At 33.4% G+C, this 26,789-nt stretch overlaps 9 protein-coding genes across 14 annotated transcripts in view; 4 read left to right on the top strand and 5 right to left on the bottom strand.

Moving 5' to 3' along the window:
* Positions 1-4,324, bottom strand: part of Ephrin (ephrin) — a 109,426-nt gene extending 105,102 nt beyond the window's left edge. Inside the window, exon 1 of the mRNA XM_075734794.1 lies at positions 2,013-4,324. The gene's annotated coding sequence lies outside the window, so the exon portion shown is untranslated. The remainder of the gene's footprint in view (positions 1-2,012) is intronic.
* LOC124500224 (uncharacterized) lies at positions 190-2,698 on the top strand. Its single transcript, XM_047064267.2, has 4 exons — positions 190-1,078; positions 1,167-1,916; positions 2,001-2,095; positions 2,156-2,698. Exons 1-4 carry the CDS (start codon positions 1,067-1,069, stop codon positions 2,505-2,507), a joined length of 1,209 nt encoding a protein of 402 aa, XP_046920223.1. The 5' UTR covers positions 190-1,066; the 3' UTR covers positions 2,508-2,698.
* Mlc-c (Myosin light chain cytoplasmic) lies at positions 3,132-4,070 on the top strand. The gene is made up of 4 exons (XM_047064269.2): positions 3,132-3,340; positions 3,411-3,438; positions 3,502-3,642; positions 3,708-4,070. Exons 1-4 carry the CDS (start codon positions 3,338-3,340, stop codon positions 3,977-3,979), a joined length of 444 nt encoding a protein of 147 aa, XP_046920225.1. The 5' UTR covers positions 3,132-3,337; the 3' UTR covers positions 3,980-4,070.
* On the bottom strand, positions 4,005-5,774 carry LOC124500225 (1-acyl-sn-glycerol-3-phosphate acyltransferase gamma). 2 transcript variants are annotated; one of them, XM_047064268.2, is made up of 4 exons: positions 5,113-5,774; positions 4,731-5,046; positions 4,479-4,669; positions 4,005-4,401 (listed from the first exon to the last, which is right to left on the bottom strand). In XM_047064268.2, exons 1-4 carry the CDS (start codon positions 5,452-5,454, stop codon positions 4,111-4,113), a joined length of 1,140 nt encoding a protein of 379 aa, XP_046920224.1. In that variant the 5' UTR covers positions 5,455-5,774; the 3' UTR covers positions 4,005-4,110. The 2 variants fall into 2 exon arrangements, with proteins under 2 accessions (XP_046920224.1, XP_075590911.1); XM_075734796.1 differs by having other exon boundaries at positions 4,479-4,663; positions 5,113-5,754.
* Positions 5,775-5,868: 94 nt separating this feature from the next.
* Hil (peptidase hillarin) lies at positions 5,869-12,047 on the bottom strand. The gene is made up of 6 exons (XM_047064265.2): positions 11,482-12,047; positions 10,698-11,051; positions 9,578-10,036; positions 9,334-9,513; positions 9,035-9,261; positions 5,869-8,693 (listed from the first exon to the last, which is right to left on the bottom strand). The coding sequence occupies exons 1-6, from the start codon at positions 11,701-11,703 to the stop codon at positions 7,442-7,444; spliced, it is 2,694 nt and encodes an 897-aa protein (XP_046920221.2). The 5' UTR covers positions 11,704-12,047; the 3' UTR covers positions 5,869-7,441.
* On the top strand, positions 5,895-7,321 carry PCID2 (PCI domain-containing protein 2). Its single transcript, XM_047064266.2, has one exon. It carries the CDS (start codon positions 5,895-5,897, stop codon positions 7,164-7,166), a length of 1,272 nt encoding a protein of 423 aa, XP_046920222.1. The 3' UTR covers positions 7,167-7,321.
* A 1,082-nt stretch (positions 12,048-13,129) lies between the features above and the next one.
* On the bottom strand, positions 13,130-16,324 carry LOC124500243 (transcriptional coactivator YAP1). Of its 4 annotated transcripts, none has more exons than XM_047064295.2 (2): positions 15,520-16,324; positions 13,130-15,454 (listed from the first exon to the last, which is right to left on the bottom strand). In XM_047064295.2, exon 2 carries the CDS (start codon positions 15,440-15,442, stop codon positions 13,763-13,765), a length of 1,680 nt encoding a protein of 559 aa, XP_046920251.2. In that variant the 5' UTR covers positions 15,443-15,454; positions 15,520-16,324; the 3' UTR covers positions 13,130-13,762. The 4 variants fall into 4 exon arrangements, with proteins under 4 accessions (XP_046920251.2, XP_075590902.1, XP_075590901.1 ...); XM_075734787.1 differs by having other exon boundaries at positions 13,130-15,473; positions 15,534-15,860; XM_075734786.1 differs by having other exon boundaries at positions 13,130-15,473; positions 15,520-15,686.
* Positions 16,325-17,562: 1,238 nt separating this feature from the next.
* Positions 17,563-22,871, top strand: LOC124500227 (uncharacterized). Its single transcript, XM_047064272.2, has 7 exons — positions 17,563-18,294; positions 18,357-20,903; positions 20,968-21,146; positions 21,205-21,468; positions 21,526-21,668; positions 21,722-21,870; positions 22,639-22,871. Exons 1-7 carry the CDS (start codon positions 18,219-18,221, stop codon positions 22,728-22,730), a joined length of 3,450 nt encoding a protein of 1,149 aa, XP_046920228.2. The 5' UTR covers positions 17,563-18,218; the 3' UTR covers positions 22,731-22,871.
* A 178-nt stretch (positions 22,872-23,049) lies between these two features.
* On the bottom strand, positions 23,050-26,756 carry scaf6 (SR-related CTD associated factor 6). Of its 2 annotated transcripts, none has more exons than XM_047064274.2 (11): positions 26,590-26,756; positions 25,740-26,536; positions 25,603-25,679; positions 25,468-25,542; positions 25,285-25,396; positions 25,104-25,154; positions 24,859-24,897; positions 24,669-24,809; positions 23,739-24,613; positions 23,403-23,671; positions 23,050-23,342 (listed from the first exon to the last, which is right to left on the bottom strand). In XM_047064274.2, the coding sequence occupies exons 1-11, from the start codon at positions 26,612-26,614 to the stop codon at positions 23,182-23,184; spliced, it is 2,622 nt and encodes an 873-aa protein (XP_046920230.2). In that variant the 5' UTR covers positions 26,615-26,756; the 3' UTR covers positions 23,050-23,181. The 2 variants fall into 2 exon arrangements, with proteins under 2 accessions (XP_046920230.2, XP_075590899.1); XM_075734784.1 differs by having other exon boundaries at positions 25,740-26,530; positions 26,590-26,706.
* Positions 26,757-26,789: the final 33 nt, after the last annotated feature.

The raw sequence follows: 26,789 nt of genomic DNA, 5'->3' as shown, positions 1-26,789 counted from the left end.
ATATTTTGATTTACAGTATAAATTGAACGAATGAATGAATGAATGGTTTAACTGTAATGGCAAATTGGTCTATTTTTTGTGATTATTATTTAGTGAATGTTATAAGTGTGTGTATATTACATACATAGATAGTCGTATAATGGATGTATATTGATAATGATGCTACCACCAGCGGACCACCACCACCACCACCACCATCATCATCATCATTTAGCAATTTTGCCTTGGCCAATATACGATCCATTGCCATTTTAATATATAAAATGGTGGCATTCAATGGTGTTATATGGCAAGATTCGATTTGTTTCATTTCTGGTTTCGGATCCATTCCATTCAATTCCACCATCACCATCACACTATCAACATCGTTTCATTGGTTGTCTGGCCATTTTCGGGTTCAGATCAGGCAGATTTTTTTTTCGCTTTGCCTATTATTATTATTCAATCGGCCTATCACAGCCTCATACATTCATATAGACATTGATTCTGTTTGTATAAGTAATCGTTATTGTTGCAGATGTCGTGTTGATGATGTCGTTTAATGTTGATAATGTTATTGATGCATTACAGCTGCTACATTTGGTGTTTGTTCCCTATTGTCGTTGTCGTTGTTGTTGTTGTTGTTATTACTCTACTAACTGGAACTATTAAATACTTAAATAGGCAATCGCAAATGTGTGTTCAAGTGTCTATGCTACACCAATCAATTTGATTCTGTGTTGGCGCTTAGCTAAAATTATGACTGAATCATTGAATAAAATAAATTGAATGACTAAATGACATACACACACACATACAATACATACACACATGCACACACACACACATACACACACACAGACATTTCATTCGAATTTTGCTTCTTCTTCGCAACATATATCCCGGTAATTCTAGTGAAAAAAAAAAATTAGATAGTCAAATTAATCTGGACATTGTCAAATGATTCGACTAATGAAATTGAAAAAAAACAACTAATGCACAACGAATGAAATTCATCAACTGAATCTTCTTCTTTTTTTGTAATAAAACGAGAGAAACAACAACAACAAGTTATTTTCATTACATCATGGATCTCAAAGTAAGTTTATTTTGTTCAAATTCAATGATGACCAAACTTGACTACTACTACTACAACTCACAACTAATCTATGAAATTTTGTCAAAAGTTTTCAATCAAGAATATAATGAGTGATAAGATTGGCACGAATGATACGAATGAACGTGCGACCAGATTATCGCAACTTGGCGATGTATTGATGCATCATCAAAATGCCGCCCATCAAGTGATGCATGATAAGAATATTATTGAAGCACTCAAACCTAACCTATTGGGTTTGATCACCAACAACAATAATAATAATCATAATCATAATAATGGCAATGATGATGGTTTATATTCATTGATTGGACCAAATAATAGCAGTAGCAATAGTCAACAACAACAACAACAACAACAAATGGCCGCTTTGGATATATTTGCCTATTGTCAATACATTTCATCAATGATGTTATTCAAGGCAATGTCGCAGAATGATAGCTCATTACACAACATTCCATCTAATGGTGATAAATGTTCTCCAATATCGCCTACAACAAACAAATCTGCTGATATCCATGTTTACAATTATTCTACCAACAATAAGAAACATACAAAATTGGCGAATATCGCGGGCGAAACATTGAAATCAACGTCTTTCGAAACGATTGCATCGCCATCTGTGGCAAACAGATCAAACGATAGTAATAGTAGTAATAATAAAAAAGCGACGATCGATATGAAATCGATATCATCAACAAATAATAATAAAAATGACAACAACAATTCTGCGAATGGACGAAAATTCGTTATGAATGAACGTCGTCCACGACAGGCGTACAATACTAAACAATTGGAACGTCTTGAATCCGAATTTCAAGTAAGTTAAGAATTAATAATAATAATAACATTATGTTATGATTTGAATTGAAAAAAATAATAAATGATTTTATCAAAATTAAAGAATGATAAATACCTGACTGTAAGTAAACGAATCGAGCTTTCTTGTGCACTTAATCTGTCTGAAGTCCAAATCAAAACTTGGTTTCAAAATCGAAGGTAAGATGATATAATGTGAACATGATTGATGATATTGTTTTTGTTTTTTTTTATTCACAGAACCAAATGGAAGAAACAACTTATGGAATGGAGACGTAGTAGTTCCGGTGGTTCACGTAAGAATAATAACATTATCAGAAACGGTACACAACCGATGGATAGTTGTGGTGCAATCAGTTTGGCTGGTAGTGATGAATCAAATATAACGATATCACTGCATAATAGTAATCATAACAATAATAATAATATTGATGATCAAATCAAATCATTCGAAACTTTTGGTGAAAATTCGTCGGACCAAGGAGGACATAGCCAACAGGATTTCGGTATCGAAATGGATAATATTGATAGCATCGATGATGACGATGATGATGATGATGATGATCTCGATGATAATAACAGTGAAAAGTAATCATCAAGCAATAACAAAAAAGGAAGAATTCATTGATGCTGCCCCTTACGCCAAACCAATATTTCTCATCAGGGTTAATTTGCTAATTGAACAAAAAAATTCTTGTTATCATTCTTGTACATATTCCATAAAAACGAATGTAACATTATAATCAATGATGATTGGAGTTTTTATTTTTATTTTTTATTCAATTTTTTTCTCTTGTTGTTTGTTTCGGAAATGAAATTCATTCATAGAATCCATTCATTCACTTGTTGACTTTGTCGGACCAATTGAATGACCACTATCATAATCATCATATCTCGTTATCACCATTCTTCCATGTGTCCATTGATATATTTCTTCAACATGCTAGTCAATCAAATCAAAGCCATATATATTGAATTATGAGCAATCTTTTGTAAAATAAAATCAGAATTTTCAAACAAAAAAACCAAAAAAAAAAAAAAAAAAAATTCGAATCCTTAAAAAAAAGTCTATTTCGACAGAACCGGTGACAATTATCGTAAATTCGCGCTTTTCTACTGTTATGTTTGCTTAGTGGTCTGGTTTTGTTCGACCAATATATTTTTGTGCATATAGCCGAAAATCAGTGATATGAAAGCGAGAAAATACGGTCAATTTGAGCACTGGTTTGACAGGTTTATCGTTTTATTTTTTGTTTTTTTTGATGCCTGTTGTCTTTTTGATTTTATATTTCATTGCTGATTAATAATAGTTTTGGGATTTTTTTTTGTCTTTTGATTGCAACACACAAATCAAAACCGTTGACAAATATAAATCTTTTTTTTTTCTCAATTAAAGCCATTTCGATTTGTAACTTGGCAACTATGGTTTGTATAGAAGAAAAAATGATTCTTCCACGTCCATAATTCCTATTCGTTTTTTTTCGTTTATCTACAGGTCAACTTTACGGAAGATCAAATTCTTGGTATGTTTTTTTTTTCTGTGAAAAAAATTGTGAATTATTAAATTGATACCATTTGATTCATAGAATTTCAAGAGGCATTCTATTTGTTTGATAATAAAGGTGATGGTAAAATAAACGTTTCACAATTAGGCGATGTATTGAGAGCATTGGGACAGAATCCCACCGAAAATGATGTGAAAAAATGTTCCAGTCAATTGAAACCCGGTATGATGATGATGATGATTAATGTTGTTTTGATTTATGAAATTTATCCAAATTCATTGTTACAGATGAACGAATTGGATTCGAAGTTTTTCTGCCCATACTACAGACAATATCAAAATCAAGATCAACGGATACGGCCGAAGATTTTATTGAAGGATTACGACATTTTGATAAAGATGGAAGTGGTTACATTTCATCAGCTGAACTTCGACATTTACTCACAACATTGGGCGAAAAACTGACCGACGATGAAGTTGAACAGCTATTGGCCGGCCAAGAAGATAATCATGGTAATATTCATTATGAAGAATTTGTACGGCATATTATGAGTGGTTGATTAAAAATCATTTTATCCTTCTTCATTCACATTATAAAAATTTAGACATATATTTATTATTAAATTTCAAAGTCTTATTTTTTTTTCTCAAGTATAACAATGACAATTATATTGGAAAATAGAATGTGAAACTATTGTTGTTTTTTCTTATTCTCCATACCATAACTAGATGATGATTTATTCACTTTGGTCGAATCGATCATCATCTTGAATGAGAACAGACCAAATACGATAATGGCAGCAATGATGCTGATAACAAGCCAACTACTGTTGATTACAATTTTAGCCAATAGATATGGCAACAGTATGGATGTAACGCCAGTCCATGCCATCAGATTCAACAATGATGCCTTTCGACGATGAACGACCGTTTTGACGCCAGGAAAGCAATCATTTTTTTCATGATAATCAGCCAATTCATCCTGTTTTTTTTTAATTTTATTATTACAAATTAATGATATATATTCATTTATTATTTGTGTCAAGGTTATATACTCACTTGATTTTGATAAATCTTGTACAGACAATCAGTGGTTTCTTTTTCACTATCGGTTGGAATGTCGCTCAACGGAAATATGCGTACATACATATCGGCTTTTAATTTATCGCCACGTAATAATGTTGTAAATGATGGTTCAGGTTGATTTTTGGGAAATCTCAATTGAATTTGAGCGACTAGAACATCTTTTTCTTCATAGAATAATAATAACAATCAATGAATAAATCGAGAAAAAAAATCTTTCATACATACTTTCTTCTTTGAATGTTCGAACGGCCAAGTTAAAACCTCTGGGCCGTGGTAATAGATGATATTTGAGTTCCGGTAGGCCACGTTCTTTAGCAAATTGGATACTGTTTTCATGTTTTTGTTCCGTAAATCTGGTACCTTCGGCAAAGAATAACAACGATGTAGGATGTTCGAATTGTAGGAAATTTTTCAATGCTTTCACAATGTTTGCCGAATCTTTTTCCAGATTTCGTTCGAGAAAGGCGAATTCGCCAAATATCCAGCTCCAACCAATTATTGGTATGAAACGTAATGATCTTTTCACAAACGATTTGGCATTCTAAATATATTCAAAAATGATTAAAACAAACAAACAGAATAAAAATGATTATGATAATAAACATACACCAAGTTTTTGATAATGATCAACGGCCAGCCATGACATGACCCAATCGATTTCAAATGTATGATTCATCAGGCATAGCATATGATTTGGAGCGGAAAGTTTTAAAGAATTTTCATCCGGATAATAAATGGTCAATTCGGTATCGGCCCACCAATGTCCTAACGCAACAACTTGTGACCACATTGAATAGTTTAAATAAAAATTGATTCGCCTGAAACGTTGTATATCGATCCATGCCAACGTGTTGTATAGAATGAATTGAATCACATTGATAAACAAGCCTGAAATAAAAAAGGCCAAACCGAAAAACATGTGGATGAAAATATTATTTTTCACATTCATATTGTAATGATGGAAATTTGAATGTTTTTTTTTCTATGTTCAAAGAAAACAAAATGCCAATCTTTTGATGTGCACTATAATCATATAGGAATATATGATCGAATGTTGGCTTCTTTATAGCTAAAATATCGTTACAAGGGTACAATTGTAAACACATTCGATTTAATCATCAAATCATTTTTTTTTTTGGGTTTGGTCATATCTTCGATGACATGTTCACTTCACTCAAGTATTAATTCAACAAGAAAATGAAAAAAAAAAATTTATAATGATGATGATGATGATGCATTGTATATTATTAACCATAACCAATTAATCGTTTGTTAATAAATGACTTTCAACGTACAAACTGGGTTTCATTTCAAAAACAACAGCATCAGCATTGTCATGTTTTTTTTGATTATAACGTCAATGAAAAAATTAAAAAAAAAATTAAAAAAATGAATCATTTTGGTTTCAAAAATAATCCATTGAATAATTTACTTCATGATATAAAATCTTTAATCTTTCAACAAGATGGTAATGAGCTTGCCACTATTTTGTCTTTGGAAAAATTTTCATTAACAAATGATTTACGAAACACGTTGGTGAATAATCAGAATTTGGAAAATTCGGTGGCCAAAATATTAGACTCACCATGGGATGATGTTGTCATGAATCATTTTTTGTCATTGCAAGTATTGATTAGTGGCCGAAATTATGCACTGGCATTTGGCCATCAATGTTCAATGATTCAAGCATTGGTCAAAGTTTTGACTCAATCTAAAGAAGAAAATTGGATGCTTCCAGCCGTTTATATGGCTTCAATCGAACTTCGTAAATTGGCCATCTGTGCAGATACAACGGCCTCGGCGAATACGAATAAAAAATCTGCTCAACCAGACGCCAACATTGAAGAAGCAGCATCACATCTGATGAATCTGTTCCGTGTATGTGCCAATGATTCTCGAACTTCGATCGAGGTTAGCAAACGTAAAGGAATGATGAACATTATCAATCAATTGTTTAAAATTTATTTCAAAATCAACAAATTAAATCTATACAAACCATTGGTACGTGCACTGGAAAACGCTAATATCGATGAACATTTCACATTGGCTGAACGTGTTACATATTCATATTTCACCGGGATGAAATCATTGTATGATTCGGACTATAGAAAAGCTGATCGTTTGTTGAGTTTTGCATTCGAAAAATGTCTACCTAAAATGGAAAAAAATCGCCGTATCATATTGATATTTTTGATACCAGTCAAAATGCTTTATTCTGGTTGTTTGCCTACCAAAACCATTTTACAACAATACAACCTATTGCAATTCGAAGATTTATGTGCCTCAATCAAAGAAGGTAATTTATATGAATTTGATCAGGCCATCGAAAAGAATTCAGAATTTTTCTATTATTATGGTATCTATTTTACATTGGAAAAATTAAAAGTATTAGTATATCGAAATATATTCAAAAAAGTGGCCAAAATCGTTCAAAATCATCAGATACCTTTGAATCATTTTGTGGATGCCATCAATTATTATCAATCAAATCGTAACCGAATCGAACTGGCCGATGATGACAAAATGACAATGGAAGAAGTACATTGTCTTTTGGCCAATCTGATTGCCGATAATAAATTAAAAGGCTACATTTCATTACAACACCAGAAATTGGTCATATCGAAACAGAACCCGTTTCCAAAATTATCACCAGATGTTTGATGATTGAGCAAAACAGTCGGCCATTTCTTTGTTTATTTCTTTTTTTTTCTCATATAAAAGTTGTGTTTTTGTGGAATATGTAAATATTGATTTTCAACAAAAAAAAATTTGAAACAATTAAAAAAAAAATAAAATAAAACATTTTTTTCTCCAAACGATCTCTTTGCATTTATGTACAACACAAACACGTATATAATAATAATAATAGAATAGAATGATAGAATGATGATGATGGATGGATATGTGATCACTAGAACAGTTAATCATCAGAAAAGTTATTTGACTTTAGTCATGTTTGCAAACGATACATTAATGAGGTATTTGCAGCAATGTGTTAGCAATTGCTTATCAATGTTGTACATTTCATTCGAATGTTGTTCACGTGTATAAATATCTAGACCATATTGGCCTTCATCAGGAAAAGTGATTCGAAATGAAACTAGATCATCATTATCATCGATCAATACGGTTACGAAACGAGCTAGTTTACGTTCATCTGAACCATTTCTATGTAATGATGACATAAAATCAGTCAATGGTCGTGACATACGGAATTGAATTTCAAGATCACGTGGCGAAAAAATCAACGCTTCTTCATGTGTCAATGGGACCAGATCGAACAAACGTGTGGCTTTCAATGGGCCCCATTCACCACTAGCACAATCTGGTAACGGAATCATCACTGTATGCAGTTCGTGGCATAGAATTTTGAATTTACAAACACTTTTGAATTTCATCGGTTCACCGGTAACATATTCTTTTGGCGTTGTTGAATTGGCAAATATATCCATGATATATGAACCGGAACCGGGTAAATGGACACGAAATGAGACAATATTGCTGCTTACCGTTTGCATGACGAATCGTTTCAATACTACACCATCATATGTATCGGTACCATTATCATTGCGTATGCCAGTGGCATAATTTTCAATCAATTTGAGATTATAATGAAATATAAGGCTAGGTGTCATATAGCTTGGCATTCCTATTCGAACGGTAACAGCACCGGAACTGTCTGTTCTCAATATGGCCTGTATATCTTCGTCCACAAAATAAAGACCATATCGAAAGAATAGTGATCGCACAAATGGTAGCTCTTCAAATTCACGTAAACTAATCGGACATCGTAATAGTTGCCATTCCGGTTGTAAGGGAAAAAATTCGTAAATAAATTCTTTAGGATCAGTAAGAAAATAATGATCATCATATTCATAACGTAGACTATCGGTTGTACATTTTGCACTATTGTTCGATGACAATTGATGATGATTGGCCATCGATGATGATGGTGATGATAATGATGTTGATGATGATGCGGATGATGATGAGCTTGATCGGTTGCCCACTTCTTTAGCATTGACCAGATGTCTTGCACCCCAATTACATTGGACGAAACGCCAACTTCCGGCCACATATACAGCATTCCATGAATTACGAAAACGACTATCTTCAAAATGTACACCCGGTTGATAGCCGGCACTTTTCGAATATCCCTTAATGACCACACAATGAAGGCCAACATAACTGTAAATGAAAACAACGAAAACAACGAAAAAAAGGTCAAAACAACAACAAGGTTTTTTTCATATCATTTCAATTGTCATAATTGGAAAGATCTTTTTTTTTTGTTTTTGTTCACTAGACATGAAATCATTTTAAGGATTGTTATGCTTGCATGGTTATCATATGAAATTAGTCAAAATAAAATAAGTCGAAAGCTAGAAAGACATACATAAGATGCATGTTATAATTATCAAATAAATAAATCCCTATTCATTTATTAATGGTCAATTTTGTTATTGGGTCAAGCGTTAAATATGTTCGAGTGTTGGAAGGGATTAAAGCCAATATCATATATTAATTACCTGCATAGACGTTTAAATAGGACATGGTAACTTTCAGTACCATGTTTAATACCACGTAATATTCCCATTGGTGTATCGGCCGAAACATTGTCATCAAATTTAATTGTATTCAAATTTTTGACAGTTATCCATCGAAATATTGCACGAGATTTTTCCACATCGGTCACACAATTTGCTGTCAATTGTCTGACCAAATCGGTAAATGTTTTCTGATCTTCGCGTGCCACCTATGATTGTAGATGAAATAGATAATATTGATTGATGAAAATGGTTGTTCAAAAAAAAAAAAGAATACCCACATTGATGGCCACTTGATCTAATTCAGCAAAAACACTAGGATCATTATAAATGTCCAATTTGGAAATCGATGTTATGCTTGGTGCTGGTGGCTGTGATGGATATGAATGATCCATTGTAATGGCCGATGCAATCGATGAGGGCTTCTCTTCATTCGGCAATTCGATTGGTTCATTTGACCGCTAAACAACAATTGAATGGCGATTAGTTTATTAACAACAACAACAACAAAAGCAACAAACTTACATTACGGTTTCGACTATCTTTATTTTTCAAACCATTTTCATTTGAAGAGGATTTATTTACGGAAAACTCTTGCAATTTGGCCGTTATCAGATTCATCATTTCTTTACTTTGTTTTTCCACTAATTCGGCCGTTGCATGTCGCTCTTGTTCTAATAATTTTTTCGCTAATGATTCTTTTTTCTTATCAAATTTGATTGTCATATTTTTTTCCAGATCATCTTTCTCTTTTTGATGTCTAATGGTCAATGCTTTTTCTTCATCAGTAGATATTCTCTTTTTACGGCTATTCATTTCGCAAATAAATTTTGATGTCAATTTTTCCAGTTCTTTTTCCCATTCTTCTTTGATTTCGGTATTTATATACGATACTTCTTCAGCTCTTTTTTTCGAGAATTGCCTATATAATGCATCTTCTTCATCACGATGAAGCATTTCTAATTTTCTTTGCGTTTCTGAATCCTATTATATAATCGGGATATAAAAACAAATCCATAAGTAACAACAACAACAACAACAAAAATATGCCATGTTAATGATCAAATTTTAAATTTTTGGTATAAAAGAAATAAAAAAAATTCATCATTCATAAATGATGTCTCAATTATTTTCTCCCAAATATACCTACAACCAATATAATAGACTGAAAATTCAAATTCAAATTCAAATGAATGATCATCATTATCATTTAAAAAAAAAGTTATAATGGTGATCAGTACAAACATTAACTTGGTCATTAGACTTGATGTATTTTTTTACTGGAAAACTACAACCTTAAAATAATGATGATAATGATAATGAACATGATATATACAGACATTCAGTCAGCAAACCAACCAACCAATGAATGAATGAATCATGTTTGTATGTCGATTTAGGACGATAAAAAAAAATGGTGGTTAATTTAACTGCACATTCATTGTCACAAAATTAAACGTTCTGACAAACGTTTTTATATGGACCTTTTCATCTGTCATGATATATTCAAGTTAAATTATTAGCTATATTGGGCTGGATTGATTGTAATGATGATCATTCATTCATTCATTCGATCGATGGTAACCAATAGAAACAGCATGATAAAATAAAAATGAATTATGCAAATGGGGGAAAAAAAACTTACAAGAAAATCATTTATACGACTTTCGATGCCCGGACGAACACTATGACGTAAACCGTTGGTGGATCGATTCAATTTTGTTTGATTGACAGCATGTTGTATATGCAAAGCTGATGCATCAAAATGTCCGGCAGGATAGTAATGTGGTTTGCCCGATGTTGATTGATCTGAATGATTTCCCATAGCTTGTTTGATTGTCAGAGCATCCGTGCTTAATGCTGGTTTCGAACCGGATACACGTATCTGTTCATTGATCAGGTGATTCTTTTTCGGTACATTCAATGCCGCTTTAATGCCGACAGATTGGCCATCTAAATGGCCAGGGCCCGTTTTCGGCACATGACTTTGGCAATAAACCTGAATCGAATACAAAAATGGTTTCAAATTTCAAATTAAATTCATAATAATGTTTGAATCGATTAACATTTTTTGAATTCCACGAACAGAAACAACATTTCACCTGTCATGTTTGTATTTTTTTTTTTTTTTTTTTTTTTTTTTGATCATAATCACACATAGCGCACAAATAATTCAGTCCTAAAAATAACACTGATAAAAACACTGCCATCTGCCATAACAATGTAAAAATTCTCCATTTTTTTGCAATTAAATTAATGCAAAAACAAAAAAACAAAAACAAAATCTTGGCCATGACAGAGTTTTTGTTTTGTTTGAAAATTGAAAAAATTCAAGACTGAGAATGGTCATCAACTCTATGAAGATTTCATCATATGACATTGATTGTTTGAAAAAAAAATAAACAATGAAACAACATAAAACAACAAACCTCTTTATCATCTTGATCTTGTTGATTGTTGTAATAAGTTTTCAATGTTAATTTTGATCCACATGCAACACATTTAAAACATCCATGATGATAGAATGTAAAATCTTTTAATGGGCCAATCTTTTCAGCCGAATAAACAAGATGACCACAACGATTGCAAATATTCTCATAGGTGGTTGGCGCAAAACGACGTGCCGATGTTGATCGTATCGCTGCCGACATTTCGTAAATCGATTTGAGGATTCGATGGTAAGGAAATTGTATGCAGAATGTTTTTTTTATCGTTTAAGATTGATGAATTTTTTTTCACATTATTGATTAGAAAGGCAATGAATATGATGATATGTTTTGTTTTTTTTTTGGTGATGATGAATAGATTCTTACAATCGACTACCGTATACAATATTGCACTTCTGTGGTGATGAAATCTTGTAGATTAAAACCGATTGGAGAAAAATTTCATTCGCTGATTAATCATTTGTTTGTTGTCGTTGTTGTTGTTGTTGTCGTCGTCGTCGTTGTAGCCGTAGCAAAAATGCAATAATCATTAATTTTTCATTTCAAATGATGAAAACACAAACATAGACACATCGAAAACACGGACTCGGCGTCCAAGTCAAAGGTGGATACCATCATCATCATCACCACCATCATCATTTTCTATGTCTCTTTTATTTCTCTCGAAAACCATTGGAAACTGGTTTTATTGCCGAAAAAAAAATCTCTTTTCATTAAATTCTATTGAATTTCTTTTCTCTCTACCTCTCTCTCTCTCTCTCTTTCTCGTTCGTTTTTTTTTTTGTTTCATTCATTCATTTAAAGCCCAAACACTTATTCGATTCGGATGATGATGTTGATGATGATGATGATGATGATCCTAACGTTCGAAAAAAAAATGAATAAAGAAAATATTCGCGTCAAGATTTTGTCGTGCCATTAGTTATAGGATTTCGCACACACACACACACACTTGTTGCTAAATATTTACTGTTGTTGTTATTTTGATGATGATGATGATGAATAGAGCTATTTTGCGAATCGTTTTCATTCTCTTTCATCATCATCATCGTCGTCGTTGTTGTTGTTGTCGTTGTTGTTGGCTATTCATCATTTGTGTTCGTCAATTTGGTTTTTCCTCTTCAATGTTCGGTATATTTTAAAGAAAAATTGGACAAAAATGGCCAATTTTTTTTTTCTTCTCATCTACTAAACTTAGCAACAACAACAACAACAACAACGATGATGATGATGATGTTGATAATGGCAAAATCAAATAAAATCCCGGATTCGATCAAAATAACAGCAAACTGTGTTGACGACAATAAACAAACAAAAAAAAAAAAATAACATTTGAACATTTTTCGCATCGATCCGATAACCGGATCATTCATTCACAAGTTAATTTTTTTTATTATGAAGAAATTTATATAATGAATAATGATAATGATGAAACAGACACCCTGTAATTGTGAATAATCCATAATGTCGGATTTTTTTTATTTTTTTTTTTTGTTTGGAAATCCAAAATTGCGGTCAATGAATGTTTTATAATGGGCAATCCCTTTTTATATTTGTTCATCAATGATGGACATTATATGAGATGATGATGATGATTTTCTCGTGCATCTCAAGTATATAAATCGAACAATTTTTTTTTACGCAAATACAAAATTTATTCATTCGGGATTTATCATCATTATTATTATATAATATATGAAAGATAGGGCAGGATCATCATCATCATCAGGTTTTTTTTTCTTCTTCTTCTTCAGGATATGGAGAGTTAGACGAGAGAGAGAGAGAGAGAGAGAGGAAAAGTGATGAATGAATGAATGAAGAAAATGCTGAAAATGGATGAATTGGATTTGGCACCAAAACGGTAAAAAAAAAATAAAATAAAAGATGCATGGACCGATTATCCAAGGATTTCAATGTGTATTTTGCAGAAAAAAAACAAAAAAACAAAAAAAATCTCTGGAATAATTCAATGGCACAATAGGAATACAATGTTCGTGTAACACAGATTGACCAAAAATGTGTGTGTTTGAAAATATGGCTCGACACAAACATACATTATCACTATAAATGTTATCATCATTATTATCGTTTCCAATAACATGTGAAATGTCGTGTGTCATTATTAAAAAATCTTGTTGTTGTTGTTTGTTGTTGTCGTTGTTTGTTGTTGTTGTTGTTATATATTGAATTGTTTTTATCAAAACAGTAAAAAAAAATATGACAATAGTTAAATTCTATACAATTAAAATGAGTGTGTGTATATCTAAAGCCATGTCATTATATTATCTTTGTTAGAATTTAATAGCTCCTCTACATTGGACAATAGATCCATATCAAGACCTTGCATAAAATCCATTGATTCGGAATCTAAATCCAGTCCAGATATTTGCATATTTTCAAAAGCAATATCATCAGATATGGCCGCTGTATTTGTATTTGGTGGATTTGTTGCTGTGGCCACTGAAGCAACAGCAGTAGATGTGGCTGTATTATTCGACATGCGAAGAAAATCATCCGGAGTGTGTGGCATTGAAAAATTGCTTGAATTTCCTAGATCTAAGCCTGAATCGATGCTTTCCTGTCGAGAATGACATTCATTTTGTAATGACAAAAATGGTGATGCAGCTGCCTCAGTGGATGATGATAGCATAATATTGGAAGCCGTACTATTCAACAATGAACTTTGTAGTAATTCTTCTTGTCGTTGTTTCATTCGTTCCCGTTCAAGTTCGAGATCTCGTAAATGTTGATTCTGTTGAGATTTCAATGCCATTTCTAATGGATTCTGTGTTTGTGTTGTACTAGCAGTAGCTGTCACCGTTGGTGGTGTTTGACATGAAGTATTCATATTTTTCAATGCCACAACCAATTCCGGTGGTATATTTGAACTATTCTGGAATGGCGGCGGTTGTATGGAACAACTTTGTTGTTGTATACGTTTCATTTGTAGATTTCTTGGTATACTTGGATGGAACCATGTTGTTGTTTGATCAATGTGACTGATGAAATATATGTCACCGGAAGATGTTTGTGCCTGTTCCCATCCATCCGGCAGTGGAACAATGGATGGATCGATATAGGAAAGATGTTCTTGATCACCACCACCATGAACCGATACAACGGTCGAAGATGTCACTTGATTAGCAGCTTGTATAGAAACAGTAGGCACTGTTGTTGCTGATTGAATGATTGGCTGTGCTGGTGGTGGTGGTGGTGGCGGTGGTGTTGAACGTCGTAACATTTCTTCGACAATTTTTTTCCGTGGATCTTCCCAAGTGGTTGTCTTTTCTTTGTGATTCAGAAAATATCGTTCACCACTGGCCGTATAGGACATTTCCCAACCATCTGGTAATCGGATTTGATCCAAATCATAGCTCATTTGTCGATAATGTGAAATTTGATTTGCGGCCGAGTCGTTGGATGATTTTAAATCGTTTGAACCAAATGTACCCTGTCCATTTAATGATGTGTTATTAGTAGCAGAGCCACCAGTATTTAAAGAAGCCGGTGGTAATGCAGCCGGCGATGAATTGGCTCTAGGATGTATGATGGCCAAACCATTGGCTGCATTGTAACCGATAAGAGGCGAATTGTTGATTTTATTCTGGCCACCACCGTTCGTATTCGGTGTGATTGGTGTTTGTCCCTGTGATTGATATCCACCATCTAGCGATGATTCTCTGGAATGGCTAGCCGATGCTAATGAATTCGTTGATGATGCAGCCGATGGTGGACGGAAAAATGATGGCGGCAATCGACGTTGTCGCATAGGTACTTGTTGTGGTAAGCGTGATTGACCATCATTAGGGCTCATAACCGCTTTGAACAGTTCATCAAGACCTTCATCGGCAGCGGTATCAACACGAACAATCGCATTACCATTGTTGTTCGTGTTGTTATTATTTGTGTGATTTGTTGTTTCAGAACCAGATTTCAGATGCATAATGTTAAAATACTTTTCAAAAACATAAAAGCTATGAATTAGTTATTATGAAATCTATATCAAAAAATTATCGATACCTATTGATAATTACCAAATGGTTACTGCAATCGAAACATCACAAACACTTGATTTGCTATGCAACAAGTGTCAAAGGTTTCCGATCCAAAAACAATGAAAATATGGGATGCTAATACTGAAGAATAGAAAAAAACATAACAGAGAAACAAAAAGAACACACTCAACAGAATAATGATGATGTCGTCGTCGTCGTCTTCGTTGTTGTTGTTGTTGTTGTCGATTCAAATCGAAGAAAACGAGTTTACCTTCTTTGTCGTTAAATTAAAGTGTGGTGGACACAAGGGAGATGCAAGTTTGTGATGTTTTTTTGTTGTTGTTGTTGTTGCTGTTGAATCGAATTGATATATGTAAGTAGTGGTTGTGTGTAATAATCCCAAAGTTCTCTCTTGTTTATGATCTTGATCGATGCTGTTGTTACTATAATATTTTCGATGATGATGATGATGATAATGGTGATGGTTGAAAGGAATGATTCCTTTCGGGAGGGGGAAATATTGATGCGATGGTTATCGGGTAGCTAGGTGATTGCTATTATATATGGATAATGATAACATTGCCGTTTATAATGGCAACATTCGAAATTGTTTTTTTTTTAGCAGCACATATTATAAATACAGGTAGTATGGCTGTCACTGTGTAATATGATGTGATTATAATGAATAGTTTTGATTGATCCAATTTTCAACTGGATTGTTTGAATGATATACAATAGACAAACGATAATGTGATGATCGATATTCAATGAATCGAACCAATTTCACAATTGCTATTGGTGTATGGCAACAAACTAGAGTTATTGACAACTGAGATGATGATGGCCACCAACAACCCAACCAAAAAAAAAAAAAAAAATTGCCACTGACCATCGATTTGCACAACCTACCTGTTTTGTGTTGTGTTAAAAAACTAACTTTGCTTCTTTTCTTTAGCTATCATCAATATTCTATGTGGACTTAGTCTTTTCTTTGGTTAGTAGTGTAAATATTTTCTCTTAGTTGGCTTGTTTGACCAGAACGATAACGATGAAGACAACGAAGACCACGGCTACCACCACCACCACCACCATCAAGACCGAAACAACAACGATCATTATCATCCATCAGACGATGATTAACACATACACACACACACACACATAGCATTGATAAACTTTGACTTGTTTCACCACACACACAAACTTGGACTAGGTTCATACATTGTTACACAGTGGAAGATTCGAATATCTTATGGACTCTGAGTTGGTTGTTTATTGGTTGTCTAGCAATACAAAAAAAATACAACACACAAATATATCTTGAACCAGCGTGAAAATGCTTACCAAACAATCAAAGCATATAAATACCGCCAAGGCACCTTGCTACCCTAGCTTCTTTATGGGTGATTATTATAATGTATTTTTTTTTAGTACACTCTCCCTCCTGGATCGATCAAACAAATAGCCATATGTGTGCAACCAGTGTGTGTGTGTGTGTGTGCAAGAAAGAAAAAATAAAATAAAAACCTGTGATCTACTTTACAAGGTCCTTTGAGCTTGCTTGTTCGCTTGGCTCAATAATAATAATAATACGACACTTGTGTGTCACAATATGAACTATGTGTGGTTTGCCTTGAACAGCAGACCGGGACCTAAATGGTCTCTCTCTCTCTCTCGCAACTTCGTCCATCAAAGAAATCTCTCTCTCTCTCTCTCGCCATCTTACGCGTAGAAATAAAAAAAAAATGACGATGATGATCCAAATTAGTTGTGCCAATCTTTAAATATTAACTAAAAAAAATATTGATTTATCAAAAGTTTCAGAAAGAAATCAGAAAAAAACCCGGAAACTGTCCGAAAGATAAGGACAAGTATCGCCATCTATTGCTTATTTTTTGCACATTGTATTTTCTATTTCGAATGTTTTCAATGTCAATCTTATCTTGATTTGTATAATTTTTTTTTTTTGAAATTGTTTCATTAAATTTTCATATCATCATATGGTTATTATTATTTCTATCATCATCATTGTTGTTGAACAGCCATGGTCATTGATTAAAAACATCATTGGTATTATTGATGTCGTCAAGTTTAAGCTGTTTAAAAAATGATGATGATGATGATATGGTGAATGAATGGTGGTTAATGAAAACAATGAAATTCTGCCACCATATAGCAACCATATAATATAAGATGTTTTAATAGTTAAAAATACACCAAATAACTGACAGCCGCATCATCATTAATGTACCCTACATTGGCCGATATATACCCATCATCACAGTTGTTGGCTATATATAAGACGGCCCATTTTGATTCGAGGAGCAACGAACTGGAACTAGCGGCGGCTATTCAATATTATATCCATAGAAACCAGGATTGAGCAGTAACATTCATAAATGTATTCGATCATCAATAAAAATATAATGGGAGTATGGCACAATTGGTTATGCGTTAGGTGGCGTTTTTTGTGTCCCTGGATTTTTTTTTTCTCATTTCTAACACAACGAATTTAGGTCTTTGACTCCCTTTCTCGCTAGTATGCCGAATCTGATCAAATTAAATTTATAAACTCGTAACAATAATTTCAAGATGTGACAAAGTAAATTGTCAAGCCAAATTCCGGACAGATAGCTATTATTATATTTATCATATTTATTTAAGAATTGATCGTTTTGCTCAAATTCGAGTGAAATCGTCATCGTCATTATTATTGAATGAAAAATGATTCGAATGGCTCAAAATCTTTTCTATTCTTTTCTTTTTGTTTTTTATGCAATTTCATTTTCGCAAACATTCGGTAAGTGATAATTGCATGATGTTGATTTACTTTTGTTGATTTATTTCTTTTCACGCATACAGAATGGAACAATCAAATACAATTGACACGAAAACTGAGTCCATTACGTTCGTATAAGGATGCTCAGTTTTTTCGTTTCCAAATACCGCCGGAACTCAGCAATGCCGTATTTCGGTTGAATGCATCGCAATCCGAATTGCCGATCAATGTGACCATGTGGCAAGATCATTATTCAGCATGGAATATAACACATCTATCCAAAACGAATATGGCTGATACCATACCTATTACGGCCACCGATCAATGGCCATCATTACCTAGTTGGATCAATGCAACCAAAATAGCAATCTATTCGGAAAAAATAAATAAATTTTATCGATCAGTACTGAGCACTGCTTGCCGAAAACCGTTGCATGTTAAATTTTATCTTCGTTGGCAATCACTTCCATTATTATCGATACGGAATGCAACCATACCGGATAATTTTATAGTCAAAAATTCAACCGATCAGTATGTTGTTGATCTGAAAACGGATGGCCAAATTGTTGAACTAAATCTAACGAATCCATTACCCGGTGATTGGTATGGTATGGCATTCATCAACAAAACCAATGATAAAATCGCACAGAAAGGTCTTGAACGTGAATGCATTTATCGGTTTAAATCAAGCGTTTCTTTAATTGGCACTGCAATGAATCGTGTGAGCGTTTTGAAGCCATCACATACTTTCATGTTGAAACAATCTTTGGTTATTGACCAGCAAAATATTCAACCAGAGCTTCTCTTTAAATTTTTCCTCAATCTACACGAATCATACGGTGTCAAGATTGTTATAACCAACTGCCAATATCGACCGTCATCATCATCATCGGCAAATATCCGTCATCATCCATCGAATCAATTGCCATCGTATCAATCATCTATGGTGATGAATAACGGTGATCCGATGCTTGTTCAACACAATACAAATTTTTCATCATCATCATCATCATCATCATTGAATATGACCAATTCCTGCCCAATTGAATTAAATTTTCGAGCACTTGCACTGCCAAATACAACCACTCGAGATTATTCATTCAATTGCCAGACGAATCAAACGAATGTTGAATTGAGCAATGATAAATGTATCATCGATTTACCAAGCTTTGTTCCGGATCATTGGAATTATTTACAGATTGTATCAACAGTGAACAATATGATTATGATCAATGATCATCATCAAACTCATAAAACAATCTTTGGCGAACAATATCGAACAAAATTAAAGTTTGGCTCAATCAATTTTACCATACAACTTCTTGCCGGTCAGGAAGCCTTTCTATATAATTATTTTAATGATCAAAATTGTCAAATGGCTGCTGGCCAAAATCAGCCACAGCCTCAACAACAGCAACTAACAAGCACAACAATGGCATCGAACATTATGTCGTTGAACAATTATAATTTTGTAACAAAAAATAAGAATGAATCGCCAGTATCGGCAATCGTCGATGACAATTCCAAAGTAAATTTTTTATCAACAAATCGGCTTTCCAATAATTTGGCAAATTATAACATTGCCAAACATAATAATTCGGATAGAAAACCTGCCTATCCTTTCGATCAGATCGATTCGGATGTTGACATGAAAATCAATTCAATGAAAAATGAAAAAGCTTCCACTGTATCGATCAATAATTATGATTCACTTGAATATAATGAAGATGATGGCGATTTTATTGATGTCACCGAAAATCAAATCAGCAAAAGATCAGCCGATCAGAACCGTGATCGCAAGAAACAGGATAAAAAAGCCAAAGAAGAACGACGACTTAAGAAACAAAAGAATAAAAATCGACAACGAAATAGAGATAAAGCTTTAGCCGAAAAACAATGTCAGTTCGAACCTTCGAAAATAATGGCTTCGTTAGATGAGGATGATATGGTCAATATGACCACATTTGCAGTCTACAATCTTACACGATATCAAAGTTCGGATGTTTTCACTTTCCGTTATAGTCCGACAATGATAATCGATGATGAATTATTGAACACGAATCAATCATATTCTAGTCAAGCCAATTTCATCGAAATCGATAATGATCGATTTGCTTTGTTTAATTTTACAATCATACCTCAATATGATATTGGTGGCAATCTAGAAATTGATTTCGCCATCTCACCATGGACCAATCATACACATCAGAATGTTACGGCCATCCTTTGTTTGACGCACAATCGATTACCACCATTATCACTGACATCCACTGGCATTCAATTTGATGAACATTGCTATGGCCATCTTGTATCGAATACTTCTCAGGCAAATTTCACAACAATGGGAAGTGAGTTGCAATCATTAGTTGTACCTTATCCACAATCTGGAACATGGTTTATTTCGATTCTGGCTCGATGTTATAGTAGCCACGATGAAGATATCGATGATGATTTCAATTCATTAATGAATGCCGATTTCAGCACCGTTAGCTGTGATTATTTGAATAAAACATCCATCATGATCGATATTCATTCAGCTTCATGTTTAAATTCTCGTTGTTTGAACAACGGTAAATGTCAACAATATATGAATGTTGGAATCCTTTATTCAACATGCTCATGTCGTGCAGGTACTGTAATCTTTGTTTGTTAGCTGTTACTCGAAATTGTTTATTTCATTTTTTTTCCTCTAAGGTTGGAAAGGATTAGTTTGTAATGATGGAAGCGAAGCGTTATCCGCACAAAAACTACTCATCAACTTTCTCATATTGACCATCAGCAATGCAGCATTTATACCGGCAATTGTTCTGGCAGCATGTCGACGTTATTTCACCGAATCGGCCATCTATTTCATCACAATGGTCTCATCAGCGGTATGTAATATTGATGACTGAATAATTGTAAATAAATTCATTCATTTTGATTTTCCAGTTATATCATGCTTGCGATAGCGATTTCTCACAATCTTATTGTGTCTTTAGTGTTGGACTGTTACAATTTGCTGATTTTTACACAGCAATATTATCATTCTTTGTCACATTATTGACATTAGCATGTTTATCACCTGGATGTAAATCATTTTTCCATCTAATGGGTGCTATCTCTATTGCATTGATCACCCAAAATGATCGTACAAGCCTATGGACATTTGTCATTCCGGCTGGTCTCGGAACATTACTCATGTTCTGCTGTTGGGTATGTTTAACAATCTAATGTCGAAAATTCCAGTAATATTGATCCCCATATTGACAGTGTTCACGTTGTTGTCGAAAATCCTGTTATCCACCCGTACGCTGTTGGATATTTTCCATATGTCCAGCGCTGATTTTAACCATTGTTGGATTGATAATCTATGCATTTTTAGAAACACAAGATAACTATGCCATTACTCACAGGTAAAAATCTTCATCATATACTGATTAATTGTTGTTTAAAATTTTGTTTTTAGCGTTTGGCATGGTGTTGTTGCATTGGCATTATTTTTGGCAATACCATCGATGCCATCACAAAATCCAGCGGAAAATGATGAAGAAGATGAGGATCACGTCCATTTTATGAGCTCATCTGGCAGCTCGACAGCAGGCGGAAGTGGTAAAGGTACAGCTAAAACTGCTACTAATCCCGAAACCTATTATGAGCTAATTGGCGAAGAAAAATCCCATTTGGCCCGTACACATACCCATACGAATGTTCCGACCAATGCTCAACAAATAACCAAAACCTATTGATGATATGATAAACTAACATTATACAGTATATGATAGTAGTATCATTTTGTCCATTTACAAATTTGTTTCCCTTCAAATTCCGAACAAACACACACACACACATATAAACATAATCGACAAAAACAGAAAGACAACCCGAATCGATTAATCATGTATAAATGATTAGGATTCAATGAAAACAAAAAAAAACTAGTCATTTAATTAGGCGTCCACGTTCATTCATGTGATATTGATGCTAATTCTCATTTTCAATCCTCTCTATCGCCATGAACAAAATGTTAGATCAACTTTCGAAAGAAATATTTGTCTTTGTCATTTCGGCTAAGTTTCAACGATGACAATCTTTATGTAATAAAAAAAATTTTTCCAAAGAATAATTCTTCGAATATTTTCAAAAAACCAAAGAGAGAAACCTAGAAAAAGAAGCACATTTTCTTACTTCTTCGGACCCGAATTCTCATACATTCATAAAGAACAATTTCCCTCATATTTGCATAGTAAAAAAAAAGAACGAAATCGATGCTAATCAAAGTTTTTCCTTTCTTTTCTTGGTTTCTCTTATCTTGTCTCGGTTGGACATTGGTTTGATGGGATTCATATGTTTTGGTAATCAAATATTATCTGTACACTTTTACAGGCATACAGAATGCCAAAATGACTCACGTTCAAGAATGGAGACCACCACATACCAGTTTTAAATTTTTACACGACGATATCGATATGTTATGATCGATTTGGTCAATGATTGGTGATTGCAATTCTTTAGCCAAAAAAAAAAAAAAAAAATATCTAGTTATACCTATATGATTATTGCATTTTGCATTCCGTTTTTTTGTTTGTCCAAGTTTGATATTCACGTTCAAATAAACAGTTTCTTGTTTATAATTTATCATTATTTATTATATTATTATTACTTTGTTTAATTTCTTCATTTGATCAATATAATCATCACATGTTTGACATCTAATGTTCAAAGTAAAACAAAAACTATGTCAATCTCATTTCTGAAATCAAACAAGAGAAAAGAAAAATATTGTTCAAATGAATGTTTATTTTCTATGATTTTTGAATATCTGTCCTTCATATAATACAATTAGGATTTAGTATAAATGTCTAAAATGATGATGATGATGATGATGAGATGATGAAAGAATATGTTACATGAGTATAAAGCAAGTTTTCAATCACGTCTGGCATCACGAATACGTTGAATATAAGCTTGACCTTTGTTACGTCGAAATGATTCAAATGGATCAAACATTTTGGCTGGTGTGTTGGTCGTATCACCGAACCCTCGATATTGTTCGGATTGCTGTATGACAGGTGAAGTAACCTTGGGTTCTAAAATCAAATTCATCAATTAGTATGGACAATTATAATGCATATTAACTAGATCAATACTTGTCTCTTTGGTGGTGAATCCTGTGTTATTTGACCAGGTCATTTTCTTTGTTGATATCAAATCTTTCTTGCGAGAATCATCAGAGTTGCGATTAAATTTGGAAAATTCCGGTGATTTACTTGAAGATTTATTCTTTGAAAAAGTATGTTTAGGTGAGGATTCTCGTCGATGATTCGATTTCGATGGACTTTTCGAACGAACAGGTGATCTTGATCTTGATCGCTTTTTTGAACGATGCTTGTCGGTCGGTGATCGGCTACGGTTTTTACTAAAGAAATATGCAAACAAATATGGATGAACAGGTTAAACATAGGAAAATTAAAGAAAATAAATACCTTTTTTCTTCTGTGAATTCTTTATAGGATTTTTTAGGTGGAGATGATTTCTCTGAAAATGATTTTCGATTATTATCATTATTGCATGGCATACTTGATGAATCCGAGTCGTTTAATGTTTCATCATCTTTCTGTGTTGGTTCATGGCCTAATACATTAATTTCATATTCTTTTCGAGCTTGTGATTTGGTTTTGAAAAATTCATATAGGCCAAGTTTCTCCCAACCTTCAGCATTTCTTGGATGTTCGTGGGTTGGAGCTGAATAAAATGCTTCCAAAGCTTGAAGCAGACGTTCAGATGGAGGTTCCAATGATGGCAGTTTAATTTCTTTTGGATCAATGGGATTATAATCGAAATCTTCTAATTTAATCAACGTAGTCATCAAACCGGCCGGTTTTTCGAAATAAGGTGCCGCTTCTTCGGGTGCCAAAGAAGGAACTTCTGGTAACATCTGAGTGGTGGACGGCATCATTGCCGATGCATACAGTGGCAATGGAGGATACATCTGCACACCAGGATTTGTTGGGTAGAAATTCGGCTGATGATGTGATGTAACCGTTACGATTGAAAATGGTGCAGGAAACCGAGCATGTGGTAATGGTAAATGTGGAGGTGGCGGAAGTAGCGAAGTTTGCGGCTGTTGAAGTGAATCGGGCGGCATCGAAGAATTTGTCTGCACGAAATTATTCACAATCGATGGTGTAACTAATGGAATACTTGATGTTGGTGGCGGTGGTACAGTGCCATTAGGAGGGGCAGTAGTTATCATTGGATGAACGGGTAAATGTGCTGGAACTGGAGCAAGTGGTAATTCGTTCATCTGTCCCGGTGGAAACGATGGTTGTATAGGAGACATGTTTGCTTGTATAGTTTGCTATCGGAAAAATGAAAACTTTAATCAGATGTAAAATTGATTATTTTTAACTAACTTTTTGTGATTGAAGCTGTTGAATTTGATTATTACAATGAACAACAAAATCCGAATGTTGTTTCTCAATCTGTATGTATTTATTCATTTGTTCTTGATTGATCATATTGATTTGTTCCGAATATTTCTTCCGTAGAGAGTTCTATGAATGAATGGATTTAATTATCAATGAAACAATTGTCATTACCCACCTTATAGGCATCTAGTGATTGTTCTGGTGATTTCAATTGCTAATCAATAGGAAAAAGTGCCCGTATTAATCGATAATGGGAAAAAAATGATAGAAAATGATATAATATTAAAAATTGATCATTGTTCCAATGTTATAAAAGTGTATTATATAGTGGATCAACAATAGATGCCTGATAAAACCTCTCAATTATATATAATTTAAAGATTTGAAATGTTTGCCTGTTTTATTCAAATGATTCCTTACATCCAACAATGTGTGATCAATATATTGATTGGTCTCCCATATTTTGAGAAGCTATGAAAATGATGATAATAATTAAGACAAATTGTTAATATGAATTTCATTCGATTCCAATTGAATAATAATAAAAAAAAAAATGAAAAACAGAAACCAGAAAAAGATATTTAGAGAAAAAAAAAATTACTTTGTTCATTTTTTGTTTTCGTTCATCGTTTGCTTCCATTAAAACCGTAGTAAAGGCAGCGACGATTATGTTCACAATGGCCGTTTTTAATTTTTCATCATTTTTTCGCATGCTATTCGAAAATTTTAATTATTACAAACGATTAATGATTGATTCTTATATTTGTGAAATATGATTTCGTACCAATGATTGAATATATCATTTATCAAATACATTAAATGAAGTTTGCCTTCGAATTGAGAATCGGTTCTTGTCACTCTGTTTTATTATTAGTGGAAATTAATCAATTGATCTATGAATAAATAGTAAAAAATCTACCTTTTCAAAAGATGTTTGGCAACAGCATCATATTGTTCGGCTGTATTACAATGGTTAAATATCCATATTTTGCCATTCTAATTGAAACAAACAAACACTGATTAGTGGAATATATTAAACAATGGTTTAAAAATTACAGCAACTGATTCTTTACGACAGCTTTTAATGATGGGTTGCAAAATTTTATCAAACTCATTGAGATTAATATTGAAATCTTCGCACATTCGTTTAAGTTCATCATCCAATTGTTTTGTAATCATTTCGTTGATTCGTCTCTCCATTTCTACGCCCATTATCACTTCTTTTTGAGCATTTAAATTTTTTTCCGATTCTTTTAAATGATCTTTTAATTGTTGAATTTGTGAATCGATTCGATTGTGTGACTCAATATCACTGGACGGCGCTGAAATTGGCGATTGTATGAGATGATTAGTAGATGCCGGTGGTTGCCAATTTGACACTGTTTTCGGCGGAATTTGTACAAATTGATGATTATGAAATGATTCTTCTGACATGAATGGAGCATGAAGTGGCAGCGGAGGACAATGTGGTGGTGGTAACTGATGATGAGGATGTGTATGATGAGACAATGGAGATTGTTGTGAAGCAAAATTATTATTGAATTGCGTTGGAGCTTGTGATGATGGCGGAAACGGTAAAGGTGGCGGTAATGGAGGAGGATTGGGAAAAAAATTGGGTAACGGAGGCATAGCATGTGATGGTAATGGCTGTGCGGGCATTTTCGAATGTTGTTGAAATGCCTGTTGTTGTTCGGATGCAACACGAAATCGATAATATGCATGATATTCACCACCGAATAGAAACATAAATTTCGGATTGCCCATTTGTTTATTTTTGGTCATCTGTTCGAAATCCGGTCCATTACGAGCAACGAATTGAGCCAATTTATCGATTATGTTGCGAAGTTCTAAATCTAAACAAATTTATAATCAATATGAATATTTTCGATGAATATTGCTTACTAACCTTCCGGTGGTTTAGGAACATTCATCTTTTATATCATTTAATTGAATAGAATATGATATAAGAATGATATGAAAAAAAACTAAACAAAAAATTCAAGATTCCTTCGTTTGACGAGCATTTATCCTGGACATAGCCTGGGTTCCGATGAATAACCTCTAGATGGCAATACTTGCAAAATAAATTGTTTTGATCATTGTTTG

Source organism: Dermatophagoides farinae, chromosome 10 (genome assembly GCF_024713945.1).
Source record: "Dermatophagoides farinae isolate YC_2012a chromosome 10, ASM2471394v1, whole genome shotgun sequence".
NCBI lineage: Eukaryota > Metazoa > Arthropoda > Arachnida > Sarcoptiformes > Pyroglyphidae > Dermatophagoides > Dermatophagoides farinae.
The sequence above is the reverse complement of the archived record's forward strand: the minus strand, read 5'-3'. Positions and strand labels throughout refer to the sequence as shown.

Coding starts and splice junctions, on each gene's coding strand:
- LOC124500224 (XM_047064267.2), top strand. Junction 1,917..2,000: donor GTCTTGAATCCGAATTTCAA/GTAAGTTAAGAA, acceptor TCAAAATTAAAG/AATGATAAATACCTGACTGT. Junction 2,096..2,155: donor ACTTGGTTTCAAAATCGAAG/GTAAGATGATAT, acceptor TTTTATTCACAG/AACCAAATGGAAGAAACAAC.
- Mlc-c (XM_047064269.2), top strand. Junction 3,439..3,501: donor TACGGAAGATCAAATTCTTG/GTATGTTTTTTT, acceptor TTTGATTCATAG/AATTTCAAGAGGCATTCTAT. Junction 3,643..3,707: donor TTCCAGTCAATTGAAACCCG/GTATGATGATGA, acceptor TCATTGTTACAG/ATGAACGAATTGGATTCGAA.
- LOC124500225 (XM_047064268.2), bottom strand. CDS start 5,454: ATGAATGTGAAAAATAATATTTTCATCCACATGTTTTTCGGTTTGGCC. Junction 5,047..5,112: donor ATCATTATCAAAAACTTGGT/GTATGTTTATTA, acceptor GAATATATTTAG/AATGCCAAATCGTTTGTGAA. Junction 4,670..4,730: donor TCGAACATTCAAAGAAGAAA/GTATGTATGAAA, acceptor TATTCTATGAAG/AAAAAGATGTTCTAGTCGCT.
- PCID2 (XM_047064266.2), top strand. CDS start 5,895: ATGAATCATTTTGGTTTCAAAAATAATCCATTGAATAATTTACTTCAT.
- Hil (XM_047064265.2), bottom strand. CDS start 11,703: ATGTCGGCAGCGATACGATCAACATCGGCACGTCGTTTTGCGCCAACC. Junction 9,262..9,333: donor TAGATCAAGTGGCCATCAAT/GTGGGTATTCTT, acceptor CTACAATCATAG/GTGGCACGCGAAGATCAGAA. Junction 8,694..9,034: donor CTATTTAAACGTCTATGCAG/GTAATTAATATA, acceptor TTTCATTTACAG/TTATGTTGGCCTTCATTGTG.
- LOC124500243 (XM_047064295.2), bottom strand. CDS start 15,442: ATGCATCTGAAATCTGGTTCTGAAACAACAAATCACACAAATAATAAC.
- LOC124500227 (XM_047064272.2), top strand. CDS start 18,219: ATGATTCGAATGGCTCAAAATCTTTTCTATTCTTTTCTTTTTGTTTTT. Junction 20,904..20,967: donor AACATGCTCATGTCGTGCAG/GTACTGTAATCT, acceptor TTTTCCTCTAAG/GTTGGAAAGGATTAGTTTGT. Junction 21,871..22,638: donor AGCAGGCGGAAGTGGTAAAG/GTACAGCTAAAA, acceptor ACACTTTTACAG/GCATACAGAATGCCAAAATG.
- scaf6 (XM_047064274.2), bottom strand. CDS start 26,614: ATGAATGTTCCTAAACCACCGGAAG. Junction 25,397..25,467: donor AATGATATATTCAATCATTG/GTACGAAATCAT, acceptor ATTTTCGAATAG/CATGCGAAAAAATGATGAAA. Junction 23,672..23,738: donor GAATTCACAGAAGAAAAAAG/GTATTTATTTTC, acceptor ATATTTCTTTAG/TAAAAACCGTAGCCGATCAC.